At 52.3% G+C, this 13,398-nt stretch overlaps 3 protein-coding genes across 6 annotated transcripts; 1 reads left to right on the forward strand and 2 right to left on the reverse strand.

Moving 5' to 3' along the window:
- Window positions 1-3: 3 nt before the first annotated feature.
- Window positions 4-2,791, reverse strand: mat2b (methionine adenosyltransferase 2 non-catalytic beta subunit methionine). 4 transcript variants are annotated; one of them, XM_085936542.1, is made up of 7 exons: window positions 2,547-2,791; window positions 1,239-1,604; window positions 1,039-1,153; window positions 800-952; window positions 511-713; window positions 309-422; window positions 4-222 (listed from the first exon to the last, which is right to left on the reverse strand). In XM_085936542.1, exons 1-7 carry the CDS (start codon window positions 2,574-2,576, stop codon window positions 46-48), a joined length of 1,158 nt encoding a protein of 385 aa, XP_085792668.1. In that variant the 5' UTR covers window positions 2,577-2,791; the 3' UTR covers window positions 4-45. The 4 variants fall into 4 exon arrangements, with proteins under 4 accessions (XP_085792668.1, XP_085792666.1, XP_085792665.1 ...); XM_085936540.1 differs by lacking the exon at window positions 2,547-2,791 and adding an exon at window positions 2,150-2,383 and having other exon boundaries at window positions 830-952; XM_085936539.1 differs by lacking the exon at window positions 2,547-2,791 and adding an exon at window positions 2,150-2,381.
- A 221-nt stretch (window positions 2,792-3,012) lies between these two features.
- slc23a1 (solute carrier family 23 member 1) lies at window positions 3,013-7,336 on the reverse strand. Its single transcript, XM_085936538.1, has 14 exons — window positions 7,239-7,336; window positions 6,519-6,656; window positions 6,246-6,403; window positions 5,955-6,043; window positions 5,818-5,885; window positions 5,573-5,754; window positions 5,386-5,506; window positions 5,149-5,305; window positions 4,887-5,034; window positions 4,693-4,798; window positions 4,500-4,629; window positions 4,278-4,421; window positions 4,115-4,210; window positions 3,013-4,022 (listed from the first exon to the last, which is right to left on the reverse strand). The coding sequence occupies exons 1-14, from the start codon at window positions 7,263-7,265 to the stop codon at window positions 3,760-3,762; spliced, it is 1,827 nt and encodes a 608-aa protein (XP_085792664.1). The 5' UTR covers window positions 7,266-7,336; the 3' UTR covers window positions 3,013-3,759.
- A 936-nt stretch (window positions 7,337-8,272) lies between these two features.
- Window positions 8,273-12,553, forward strand: rars1 (arginyl-tRNA synthetase 1). Its single transcript, XM_085936730.1, has 15 exons — window positions 8,273-8,441; window positions 8,518-8,649; window positions 9,154-9,342; window positions 9,429-9,537; window positions 9,679-9,779; window positions 9,863-9,984; window positions 10,058-10,178; window positions 10,250-10,379; window positions 10,446-10,550; window positions 10,737-10,915; window positions 10,986-11,095; window positions 11,227-11,332; window positions 11,463-11,635; window positions 11,712-11,959; window positions 12,337-12,553. The coding sequence occupies exons 1-15, from the start codon at window positions 8,394-8,396 to the stop codon at window positions 12,444-12,446; spliced, it is 1,983 nt and encodes a 660-aa protein (XP_085792856.1). The 5' UTR covers window positions 8,273-8,393; the 3' UTR covers window positions 12,447-12,553.
- Window positions 12,554-13,398: the final 845 nt, after the last annotated feature.

Genomic DNA, 13,398 nt, shown 5'->3' on the forward strand with positions numbered 1-13,398 from the left:
ATGTTTGTTGTGTCGTCTTTATTGAGAGGAACCACACGGCGGTGATCAGTGAAAGACGGTCTGCCTCCAGCGTTTGTCTGGGGTGAAAGGCCACAGGCAGTTGCTGACAGCGGAGACGAACGGTCGCGGCTCCACACTGAGGCCCAACACCTCCAGACGGGAACAGTCCAGACGAGGATTGAGTGGGCGCCGAGCCGCCTCCGCCGCCGGCTGTTCAGTTAGCTGCCCCCCCCCCCCCCCCAAAAAAAACAAAAACGTGACCGTCCGCTCGGCTTGCCGGCAATCGGCGGCACAATGTCATTACTTACCGGGATGAGGTGAGCGGACGGAAGGTTGAAGGCCCGAGCCATGGCCAGCGCCATCTCATATTTGGTCATCTGCTCCTTACCCGAATAATGGAACATTCCTCGGATAGAATCGTCCTAGAAACGGAGGCAGATTTCCTAACAATGTTCCCGCTGACCTTTCGGAATCATTATCGTCAAGAACAACAATGGCGACCCGGCGTACCAAAGTGGCGGCACGGCAGATGTTCCAGCAGACGGCGGCGACGTCTCGCGTGTGCGTGGGGAACCTCGGCTGGCAGTGGTCAAGCGGGCAGCTCTCGGCCGCCGTCGCCCCCTGCAAGACTTTGGGCCACAGCGCCGTCACGGCGCTCTCCGACGGAGACTCCACCTCGCCGAACAGGACCGGAACGCGCAGAACTGCCGAGCCTGACGGACGGAAGGGAGGGAGGCCCGCCCGCACGTTAGCAGCGGGTGACGGCGCTCGCTTGTGCCGTGTTGCTCGTGGGACTGACGTGCGCAGTGCTGCAACATTTGTCGCTCGCCTTTCATCTTGCTGCGTCCGTAGGCATTGACGGGATTGGGGGCGTCGTCTTGGCCGTAAGGCGGACGCTGGCCGTCGAAAACGTAGTCGCTGCTTATGTATAGCAGGAAGGAGCCGCGACATGCTGGCACAACACGTGACTCCGCGTCACAAGCCATACGCAAGACCGTAGCTGTTACAAAACATGTGTCGCGCCCGTGCGGAACTCACCGGCCTCCCTGGCAATAACGGCGGTGGCGTGAACGTTGATGTTGTCGGCCGCCTCCGGGTGGCGCTCTACCACGTCTGGCCGACGCTCTGCCGCGCAGTGGACTACCGCCTGAGGCTGCGAAATCATAGCATTTGGCCGTTTGGCTTTTAGTCCCTTTTGCCATCTCAGAGTGACGGCAAAAAAAGATACTTTGGTGTACTTTGAACGCTCTTTTGCTTTCTCCAGCTGAGCGCCTGCTTCCCTCCCAAATGGCTTGTCTAATGCACACAGACCTCTGGAGTTGCAAAGCCATTTTGGAGCGGTGCCTTTCATACACAACGACAAGTGTGGCTCTCCTTTGACAATGAGGAGGCCGCGCGAGCGTCACCTCGCACTGACTCAGGAGCTCCTTGACGGCGTCCTCGTCGGTGAGGTCGCAGTGAAGGAGGCGCGCGCCGGCCCTGCGGTACGCTGTCCCCGTCACGGCGCAGCCGCGTTTCCGGAACTCCTTGAGGACGGCGCGGCCCAGGAGACCGCTAGCTCCCGTCACCAGGACACGAGGGCCCCCCGCCGGAGGATCCTCCTGCTGCGCAAACACAGACGCAGAATTTTGATTGTTGGGACAGAGCCCCATCCTTTGCAAAAACACATCTCACACATCCAGATGAGGACTTGATTTGGCTAGATTTATAGGATTTAACAATGGGTCGTGATATGCCTTTCAGATTATTTCCTGTCCAAATTTCGACGCAATATTCATTGCAGTTTTCAAATAATGCCGAATGCTAACAAATTAGCTAATGGCATCATAACACACACACACACACACACACACACACACACACACACACACACACACACACACACACACACAAACAAACATCTATTTGTTTGATGTTTGTATGCGTGTGTGCAAGCTTTCCTGCGACAGGAGCCGAGAAGGAACTATGACCAATGAACTGAATACCAAAAAGTTGTACTACATGCATGAAGACGTTTGGTCAAAAATTGCTGCTGCCGCTGCATTTTCAACGCTTTCAAACAGTCACGAGGCTTTCCAAGACCTTGTTTCGTGATAACCAAGCCATCATTTCAAATTGTATACGTAAGACGTCATCGCTTCAAGTTTACCTGCAGCAGCTGCACATGTCCTGGCCTGAAATCAATCATCAGGTGGTTCATAGTTTCGATCGGACAACTCCTCATGTCACTTTTTCTTAAGCGTGATCAGACACTCGTGATATCGAAAGTGAACGAATGGCAACGTTTGCATTTCTCTTCGCATTTTCATGGCGCGACTCCAGCTCCCCGGGAGCCACTTCCGGATGAGAGGATCTGGTAACTAACGTAAACCGACCGCCAATGAAGTAAATCATTTTACGTCAGAGTCGGTTGCTCCAGCATTTTAAAAAAAAGAAGAAGAAAAAAAGTCACGTTTAGGACACATTCGGAAGCCTTAGCAACCACTCGTGTAGATCCCATACCTCGAGCGGCTTCGCTGAACAGCTATGCTGCGTTACAAATTTACCTCAAGTTGTCCCGATTGAAATCCTGGCATCTTTTGCGACAGCAGCTGGCGAACTCAGTCGACTCCTCAAAACAACCAAACAACCACACAAGCAAACAAACAAACAAACAAACAAACAAACAAACAAACAAACAAACAAACAAGCAAACACTCAAACAGAAGAGCGCAGTAGAACTCAAGCCAAAGTACAATCCTCCCGAGTGCAACACGGATAAACGCCGCCGTCCTTCTTCGTTGGTACTGATGGTTTAAGTCTTAGAGCAGAGATGTCAAACTGTTGTTTTTTTCACGGGCCGCATTGTAGTCATAGCTTCTTTTGGAGGGCCATTATGATTGTCAACCCGAATAAATGTATGAGCACCTCATATTATACAGAGTAAAAGCTACAAAACAAACTGACAAATAACTCGTTTTCAAATCAGAAGAGTAAAAACTGGTCAAATATAAAAAAAAGAAAAGATGTTATTAAAATGATGTGGCGGGCCGTATCTAGCTTTCAGCACCTGGTATTCCCTGACCGTCTCCCATACATGTCGCAACCATGTCCGAAAGAGGCTTTCTTCATGGAAACATGGCTATCATGAAAAGTTATTGACAGCTTTTTGTGTTGTAGCACGAATTTGCCGTTGCAATTGCATTTTACTGTATCAAATGTCATGAAAAGGGGATAAACACTACATGGAAGCGCAATGTGTTGTGTTGGGTTATTTTCCAAATCAAAACTGCTGCTTTGAGTTCACAGGGACCCAGGCTCTTTATTCACTGTACATAGTCTGTTCTCTAGCGGTATGAAACGTGAACTACAATGCTATGGATGACGCCACACAATAGAGAATGGTCTCATTGCCGCCAGAAGAGGGCGACAATCAAAATGATTGACATCCTACTGGACCAACCCGTGAGGAAGGCGCCTTCTGTTGTGGCCACGGACAGAACAACGGGTGTCGGCCAGGCTGCCGTCCATCAAGCCCAAAATAAATGACATTTCTATCAAAATAGAGCCTTTACTGGTCCTTCTGAACAACAAAAATTGATGAACAAGTTGTATTTTGAATCACGCAAACAGAAACGGACAATTTTTTCCAAAACTAGAGTACTATACATCAGGTGTCATAAGATGATAAGAATGTTCTTATATGACATGTACAGTCTACAAGTATGTATGTATGCAGCAGGTTCAGGCAGTAGGTTCCCAAAACTCAATTGTGGCAAGTTAGACTTTGGTCGACATCTCCTCTCCTAACTCCGTCCTTTGCTCCAACCCTTGCTCCGCCGCCTCTACGCCTTCTCGCAGCACCGATGCCCCTTGGGAGGGCGGGTCTTGGGAAGAGCTCCACCCCCTGAAGGTGGGACTGACGGGCAGCCTCTCGAGCCAGCGGGCGCGTCGGACCAGACCCATCCCCACGGGAAAGTCGTAGGAGGGCGACGAGGACGTCAAAGCGCTCCACTGCAGGAGCCCACGCTCCTCCCTCGTGCCTGAACACGCAATGGCGTCAAAATCCCGAGCTCACCATCCTCACGTGCGACCAAGGGCGACCAAGGGCCCTGCGTTTGGGTCGCTCGCATACCTGGTACGGTGTTGTCCAGGCAGAAGGCCAGGAAACCGCCGACAAACATCTCGGTGGACAGCAGAACCGTCAGGATTTGATTGAGCTCCTCGACACCTGCGAGCGCACGACAACCGGTGGGTGGCGCAGGCGTGGCGGCGAGGGTGGCGACGGTAAGCCTTACCGGTCTCGATGCATTTGGGGTGCGCGTCCAGGTAGGCGGGCAGCGTGAGCCCGAAGAACATGGAGAAGCCCAGCACAAAAAGATTCCGGGACGAATTGAGGTCAACCAGCTGCAGGTTGGACAGACCCACAGCCGTGATCATGCCTGACGCAAACAAGCCAAGGAAACCTTTGAGTCCACTTTGCAATGAGGCCGACGGAACGTGAAGGCGGCAAGTTTCACCGAAGAGCGTGCAGAACATCCCTCCCAGGATGGGATCCGGCAGCGAGGCAAACAGAGCCGTGAACTTTCCCACGCATCCCAGCAGCAGCATAATGGCGGCGCCGTACTGAACCACGCGCCGGCTGCCCACCTGGACGGACACGCACGCCAGATGTCAGATGGGGAGGGAGGAGACGAGCTGCCGCCCGAGTACCTTGGTAATGGCCAGCACGCCGATGTTTGGGCTGGAGGACGTGGATCCGTTCCCGGTGCCCAGGAGTCCGGCGATGATGCAGCACACGCCTTCCGTGAAGATCCCTCTTGCGAGACCAAAGCGAGAAAGAAGGAAAAGGCGCGGCGGCGTCAGCGCCGGGTGGTTGGGGTCAAAGCTCCATCTTGCCCTCTCACCTGTTGATTGCGTGGACCGGCGGCGGCGGTGCCCCGGCGAGGCGAGCGCACGCGTAGTAGTCCCCGATGGACTCCACGATTCCCGCCAGGGTGGCACTAAACATGCCCAGCACGCCCGCCAACGTCACCGTCGGCAGTCCCCACTGGCCTGGAGCGTCGCACATTAACGGTTGCGCGAGAATTGAGCACAAGAAATGATGCTGAGCTGCCGTATATACAATATATACATATATACGATATGAGCGGAGGACCCCTTTCTCACAGGGGTAGGGCACCCTGAACCAGGGGGCGGAGGTCATGATGTCCCCTCGGGCGTCGGTGCGTGCCTTGTGGCCGTAGCGCAGCGGGTCGCTGGGCAGAAGGTCGCTCAGGGTGAAGACGTAACACAGCAGCCACACCAGCACGATGGCCAGGATGATCTGAGCGCATAGCAGCAGACGTCGGAAAGGTAGCGGCGGCGGCGGCAACGAAAGCGGCGACGAACGGAGCCATTCTTTACGGGGAACATCTTGAAGACGTAAACCCGGCTCAGCCTCAGCCCTTTCTTCCTGCTGTACACGGGAAACGGGAGCGAGGTGGTCCGCAAGTACTGAGCGAAGAGCACAATCAGGAGGATGCACCTGCATGGAAACACGGCGCTAAGCAAAAGCGTGGCGCGCGGGCGCAGGAGGAAGGCGCTTCCTCACAGCGCCGAGAAGCCCCAGTGCGAGCCGGCCCGGTCGCCGGCCGTGGTGAAGACGGACAGGCCGATGAGCGAGACGGTGGGCGTGACGGTCAGTGGCCCGATGTAGTCCAACAGGATGCCCGGAAGCCCCAGCAGGCCGATGGCCACCTCCACTGAGCTGGAAACCATGATGGCGCCCTGGATCTGACACACGCGCGCACAATCGTTCCCATCAAATCCACCACGGACGGACGGACGCAGGGACACCTCTCTGATGCGTGGATGCCAAACGTGCGACGTGTCCAGCGGGAGAGTCCAGTTGCCGTAAATCTCCTCTGTTGGCATGACGCATAGCTGTAAGTGCGGACTTTGGCTGACTGTGTCGCTCGCTCGCGCTCACTCGCCCTGGCTGGGGCAGGCCCATCGCTCCAAGCTGAGGATGGCCTGCGCGGGAATGAGGAAGGCCAGCGCTGACGCTTGAAAGAGGGGAAGTCTACACAAGGACCACAACAATCAGCACCACCACCACCACCACCACCACGAAAAGCTCAAACTTGCGGCAGCGGCCACGCTTTTGAACTTCTGCTGTTCATCAAAAGAACCGAGTCTCTACTCGTCGCTACCGTCTTACGACGGAAGGTCCGAGCTAGGACGCCGCTCTTCTGGGGAATCTGAGGCGCTGCCACGACGCTCACCTGACTCCCAGGGTGGTCTGCACGAGCGTGGTGATTCCGACGGTAGTGAAAATGGTCCCGATGAGCTGGCTGACGGTGTTCTGGTCCTGGCCCACGCACATGGCCTCGGCCAGCAGGAAAGGGACGGCCACCGTCCCGCTGAAGCAGGTCAGGTAGTGCTGGAAAGTCACACGGTACGGCTCAGGAGGCGTCCGGCTCGGGAGGCCACCGGTAGCCCCGGCCGGCCAAGGTGCTAACATGGGCACCAAGAAGCACATGAGCTCGGCGGCGTACTTGCATGCCCAGCAGGATGCAAAGGTACCAGGGCGGAACGTCCTCGATGGTGTAAATCATGTCCGACGCCGACTTCTGCTCTCCTATCGGCTCTTTGCTCGACTCGTGGCTCCGCCTCCTCGGGATGTCATCCCGACTCTGTGCATACCAAAGGTTCTGTCCCGTTTGTGCAACAACCCGTTTCTGTCTGCCACCGGTGCGTGTTATCACGGTGACGTACTCAACCGTGGCATGAGCCCGAAGTCACTTACGTCTGAGCGCGTGGGGGGTTAGTCCCCCCCCCCCCCCCCTTCCCTCAACAATGGCTAACAGGGAAGCTCAAAGTCCAGATGGTGACACCGTTGTCATGCTACAGATTGCTGGTTTTTCGAATTACTTTACAATATTAGCAACGGCAGATCGCGATGCGATAGCGTAAAAGTGGAGCAAATGCTCGAGAGCGCTGAAATATGCAAACCGATTTTTTTTCTTCATCTTCATGGTGTGAGCACCATGTAAGTAAATAAAAGAATCAAACTAATTTGTGTGAAGTTTTGTGCCAAATGAGTTATATTGCAAAGTTGACAGTAAAAACTCATTTGGACTTTGAAGTCCTTGTTAAGTTTCGGAGTTGAATTTGTATCGTTTTCCCCCTCCTACACATGTACCCATTACGTACAGCCACTGTAGTACATAGTGCGAGCACTTTCAGTACCTGTTCAGATCAATTACGCCCTTTACCTTGCACTCGTTTTGACCGGCAGCCATATCGTGCGGGAAAGAAAGCGCGCCGTCGCAGTGTCGGTCTCTTAGAGCGGGAGAGCTGGCGGGCGAGCTGGCGGGCGGACTGGCGGGCGGGCGGACTGGCGGGCGGGCGGGCGGACTGGCGGGCGGGCGGGCGAGCTGGCGGGCGGGCGAGCGGGAGAGCTGGCGGGCGGGCGAGCGGGAGAACTGGCTGGCTGGCGGGCGGCCGGGCGGGCAGGCGCGCTTAACAATGCGTCCATAATCTCCATGGACTTTCACCTGAAAAACACTAATAGTTTTGATGATCATTAACATGTTTATCCTATTTTTATGACCCATATTAAAAGAAAAATATGAGGAGTTTTCTCAAACTTCTGTATTGTCATTTTTAATTGACAGTGTTTTAAGTTATGGTTTGCATTTGTAAAGAATTATATTTTCAGTTCAAACTTGTAAAATACCAAACGTCTGTCTATATTTGAATCCGGAATGGTGCAGTTCTATGCCTTTGCAGCAGGTGGCGACAAACTACTTGAATTGGCTTTCCGATGCTGGTTCGTTATAACGGGCGGACTGGCGGGCGGGCGGGCGGACTGGCGGGCGGGCGGGCGAGCTGGCGGGCGGGCGAGCGGGAGAGCTGGCGGGCGGGCGAGCGGGAGAACTGGCTGGCTGGCGGGCGGCCGGGCGGGCAGGCGCGTTTAACAATGCGTCCATAATCTCCATGGACTTTCACCTGAAAAACACTAATAGTTTTGATGATCATTAACATGTTTATCCTATTTTTATGACCCATATTAAAAGAAAAATATGAGGAGTTTTCTCAAACTTCTGTATTGTCATTTTTAATTGACAGTGTTTTAAGTTATGGTTTGCATTTGTAAAGAATTATATTTTCAGTTCAAACTTGTAAAATACCAAACGTCTGTCTATATTTGAATCCGGAATGGTGCAGTTCTATGCCTTTGCAGCAGGTGGCGACAAACTACTTGAATTGGCTTTCCGATGCTGGTTCGTTATAACGAACAAGAACATTCTCCTCCCCTTCCCGTAAGTGAAACGGCAAAAGTTGTCGACTGCTTCCTTTTTGCAGTCTTAACAGCTCGTTTCATCAGCCACGCGACTGACTGTCCTCCTTTACCCCGGTGCTTCGGAATGGACGGAGACTGTGTGAACGAATATACGAGGCGGCTGCAGAAGCAGGTAATCCCCGCTGGGACGGCGATAGCCAACCCAAGTTAAAGCTCAAAGCAGCAACACTTGCAATGTTTTCTTCCAGGAATGCGAAATCCAAAGTCTCTCCGCTGAACTGGAGAGCCTGAAGAACCCGCACAGGTCAAATCCGTCTTGTCTGGAGGAGCTACGAGAGGAGAACAGCAGGCTGCAATATCGTCTCAACATCCTCAAAAGAGTGAGTGAGGGAGGGAGGGAGCGAGCTCCGTGGGGTCCTTTGGCTTCATTGGGAATGCTAGGTGTCTAAAATACATCGTGTCAATCAAGAATATCTATTTATGAATTGTCATTTGTAGATACTAAATAGAAATGATGTGAAAGAGATGTTACAACTGGTATGTATTCGTTTGTTTTGTTTAAAATGACACATAGCATAGTTTAATATCTTTGAAAAAACCTTCGTTGTTTAATGTACTGTGTACACATATTTTGGATTGAATGATGTGCCTTTCTTTCCACAAACAAAAATGTGCGAGTCAAAGAGTTGTAATTATCAAAAGATGCCACAAGGTGGCGGCAAAGTGCACCCTAATGCGCCTCATTTCACTTGGCACCAAAACGCCACAAGGTGGCGCTAGTATAGGACTACATACAAATAACTCATATGAGAGTGAATTTGGTGTGTTCAATGAAACTGAAACAATAAGTAGCATTCGTTCTTTCAAACTGTGCCTGTCCTCAGAGTCTGCAGGAGGAGACCCCCTGCTGCGGGAGCGCCATGATGAACATCAACCAGCGGCTGCAGGAGATTTTTGGCCAGGCCATCCGGGCCTCCTGCCCCGAGCTGGACAGGCCGCCGCTCTCCGTCACGCCCAACCAGCAGGCCAAGTTTGGAGACTACCAGTGCAACAGCGCCATGGCCATGGCACAAGTATGTGGAAAGAAGAGAATTTCTCACATTTCCTCTTTCACATAACGACCAAAGGCTCGATTTCAATTTGCCCCCCTCGTCGGCAGCTGTTGAAAGCAAAAGGCCTAAAAGTCAATCCGAAGGAAATTGCCGAGAAGATCATTCTGAACATTCCTCAAAACGAGCTTATCCAGAAGACGGAAATCGCAGGACCAGGTATGAAAATCAAGTCAAGCGTTTTGTCATCGATTGTGACTTTCCGCATTTGCAACTCGGTCGTAGCTTCAATCTAAAGTTAAACGGTCATTCCCGGGCGCAATGAAAGAATCTCCAATGAGCTCCGCCTCGCTCGTCCAGGCTTCATCAACGTCCACCTGAAGCGGTCGTTTGTGTCTGGGCTGTTGAGCGACCTGCTGCTCAACGGCGTGCGGCCGCCTCGGCTGGCCTCCAGGAAGCGGGTGAGGCGCGCGGGCGGCGCTCAAACGATCCTGTCGCGCCGTCGACGCGCTCGATCAATTGCCCCTGCGCGTGTGACGTTCAGGTGGTGGTAGACTTCTCGTCGCCCAACATCGCCAAGGAGATGCACGTGGGCCATCTGCGCTCCACCATCATCGGCGACAGCATGTGTCGACTCTTTGAGTTCCTGGGCTACGACGTGCTCAGGTGGCTGCCGCGTTCCGTTCTCAAACGGCGGAAGCAATCTTTTGACTTGACTGTAGCGATTGACTGCTGACAGGTTGAACCACGTGGGGGACTGGGGCACGCAGTTCGGCATGCTCATCGCGCACCTGCAGGATCAATTCCCAAACTACCTGGAGGTGTCGCCCCCCATCAGTGACCTGCAGGCCTTCTACAAGGTCGGCGGCAACTGAACCGCGACCACCACGCAAACCATCTCGGCCACTAATTGCGCCGTCTCTTCCTCCAGGAGTCCAAGAAGCGTTTTGATGAGGAGGAGGATTTCAAGAAGCGGGCGTACCAGTGCGTGGTCCGCCTGCAGAGTAAAGAAGCCGACTTCATCAAAGGCTGGAATCTCATCTGTGACGTCTCCAGGAGAGGTGACGACGACGCTTTGGTTCTTCGACGTGGCTGGACCATCTCTTCACTGCTTATTTGCGTCTCAGAGTTCCAGAAGGTTTACGACTGCCTGGACGTGGACATCGTCGAGCGGGGCGAGTCCTTCTATCAGGACTTGATGACGAAGGTGGTGAAGGAGTTTGACGAGAAAGGTGAGAAGCTCACGTTGGTTGCAAAGCCTTTTTAGTTTGAGACCAGAAATGTCCAGCACATTTGGTAGCTGATGGTATTTTCCAGCGTTGGCCACTAGGGAGCAATGTTGCCACATTGTTTGTCTCTCGCCATCATCCTGGTCACATCCGTTGGTCGCTTTTGTCTCTCCCTCCGGATTGCGCCAGGTCTGACGGAGATGGACGAGGGTCGCAAGATCGTGTTCGCCCCCGGTCAGTCCATCCCGCTCACTGTCGTCAAGTCGGACGGCGGTTACACGTACGATACATCGGACCTGGCCGCCTTGCGCCAGCGCATTTTCCACGAGAAAGCCGACATCATCATTTACGTGACGGACAGCGGGCAGGTGGGGGTCGCCACGAAATGATCGGCCGAGTGGGAACGAAGTGGAAAATTTCTTTTTTGGGGGGTTTCAGGCGCCACACTTCCAGTTGGTGTTTGCCGCCGCCAAGATGATCGGATGGTATGACCCCCAGGTGACCAGGGTGGAGCACGCCGGATTTGGAGTGGTGCTAGGCGAAGACAAGTAAGACGACTGTTTGTAGAATTGGGTTTGCTAAAATGCTAGAAGGTTCAAGCAGCTCCTCGATTAAATGGAGTGAAAAATGCAGCCTTTTGGCTCCAAGACACGCGCTCGTTTCTTTTGGTCCCCGACAGGAAGAAGTTTAAAACTCGCTCAGGAGACACGGTGAGGCTGATGGACCTGCTGGATGAAGGACTGAAGAGATCCATGGACAAACTCAAGGAGAAAGAGCGAGACAAGGTGAGGAAGGCTCATGACGTGTTCAAAGCAACCCCAAACATTTTTTGTTCCGGGAAGATGGACTCATTTGAGAAAAGTCACCAAATCAGCCAAATGCAATTTGCTGTTTATATTCCACCCGTCCTTCCAGGTCCTGACGCCGGAGGAGCTGCGGAAGGCCCAGCGCTCGGTGGCGTTCGGCTGCATCAAGTACGCCGACCTGTCGCACAACCGCATCAACGACTACGTCTTCTCCTTTGACAAGATGCTAGACGACCGCGGCAACACGGCCGCGTATCTCCTCTACGCCTTCACGCGCATCCGGTCAGCTAAATCCGCCCCGTTGCGAGCACCGCGGCGTACGATTGAACCCCCCCTAACCAACCCTACCCCCGTTCAGGTCCATCGCCCGCCTGGCCAATCTAGACGAGGCGACCCTCAGGAAGGCTGCCGAGAGCACGGAGGTGCTCCTGGACCACGAGAAGGAGTGGAAGTTGGGCAAGTGCATCCTGCGCTTCCCCGAGATCCTGCAGAAGATTCTGGACGACCTGCTGCTGCACCCGCTGTGCGATTACCTCTATGAGCTGGCCACCACCTTCACCGAGTTCTACGACAGCTGCTACTGCGTGGAGAAGGACCGACAGACAGGTAAAGAGCTAGCGTCGAGCATTGGTCAAGTATTTCCTCTACTCCTGTCTTCTGAGGAAACGTGTCAGTTAAGGTCGGCTAGGCTTCGAGCTATGTAATGATGCAAATTCCCTATTAGCACCGTGGGGCTAGCACCACCTAAACCACCGGATTCTTTGATTGAGCCTGGTGCGAAGGCTCTTTTGCTGACGCTCTTATTGTCTGCTAAAAGTGGCCGGGGACCTCTAACTGTGTGTGTCTTGGGCACAAAGATTGCGAGCCGTTTTAGTTTGAAGCACTTTGACAAACTCCAAGTGGCCAAATTAAGCCTCACTCAGAAGCATGGAGTAAATTGAGAAGGCTTCCAAATGATAAAGCGTCTGTCTCTTTTTTTGCAGGTGAGGTGGTGAAGGTGAACATGTGGCGTATGCTGCTGTGCGAAGCCACGGCAGCCGTTATGGCCAAAGGCTTCCACATTCTGGGTATCAACCCAGTGCAGAGAATGTGACGGACGGACGCATTCTCCCATTTCCTCCACTCAATCGGATCATGAACTCTCACTTCATCCGTATTTTTTAAGATTAAAAAGCTGATGGCAAACAATCTAATGTCAGTTAATTTTTTACAATTGAATTATTGAACATTTCAATGACTACTCATGGTCACTTTTAGAGTTAGGGTTCGAGGGTCAGAGGTCATGGCTCAGTTAAAAACATGACAATTAGTCTTTTTTTTTTTTACGAAGAAAAGCCTGGTATTTTTTTCAGAAAAGTCTCATGAAGAAAAAAAGTTTTGCATTGCATTCTCTAGTTAGATAAGTACGGAAGAGGATTAGGGCCAGTGAAGAAAAAAAAACGAGGGGTGGCAGGAAAGTCAGAATTCTACGGAAGAGGATTAGGGCCAGTGAAGAAAAAAAAAACGAGGGGTGACAGGATTCTGACTTTTTTTCTCAGAATTCTGACTAAAGTCAGAATTCCGACTTTAAAGTCAGAATTCTGACAATGCCCCGTCCATGTTTGTCAAGTATCTCCCCAAATTTTAATGGAGCGGGTACTTTCGGGGACATTCTGCCATGATGTCACTTTGTAAATGCTTTGAAATTGGCCAGAAGTTGAAAAGAAATTTAGTTGTTTTTTGAGAATAAAGTCAGAATTCTGACTTTAAAGTCAGAAATGGGGAATTCCGACTTTAAAGTCAGAATTCTGAGAATAAAGTCAGAATTCCGACTTTAAAGTCAGAATTCTGAGAATAAAGTCAGAATTCTGACTTTAAGTCAGAATTCTGAGAATAAAGTCAGAAATTGGGAATTCTGACTTTAAAGTCAGAATTCTGACTTTATTCTCAGAATTCTGACTTTAAAGTCAGAATTCTGAGAAAAAAAGTCAGAATCCTGTCACCCCTCGTTTTTTTTTTTCTTCACTTGCCCTAATCCTCTTCCGTAGATAAGGGACTCACTATGC

This window comes from Syngnathus leptorhynchus, chromosome 17 (genome assembly GCF_054491065.1).
Source record: "Syngnathus leptorhynchus isolate UIUO chromosome 17, UIUO_Slep, whole genome shotgun sequence".
NCBI classification, from domain to species: domain Eukaryota; kingdom Metazoa; phylum Chordata; class Actinopteri; order Syngnathiformes; family Syngnathidae; genus Syngnathus; species Syngnathus leptorhynchus.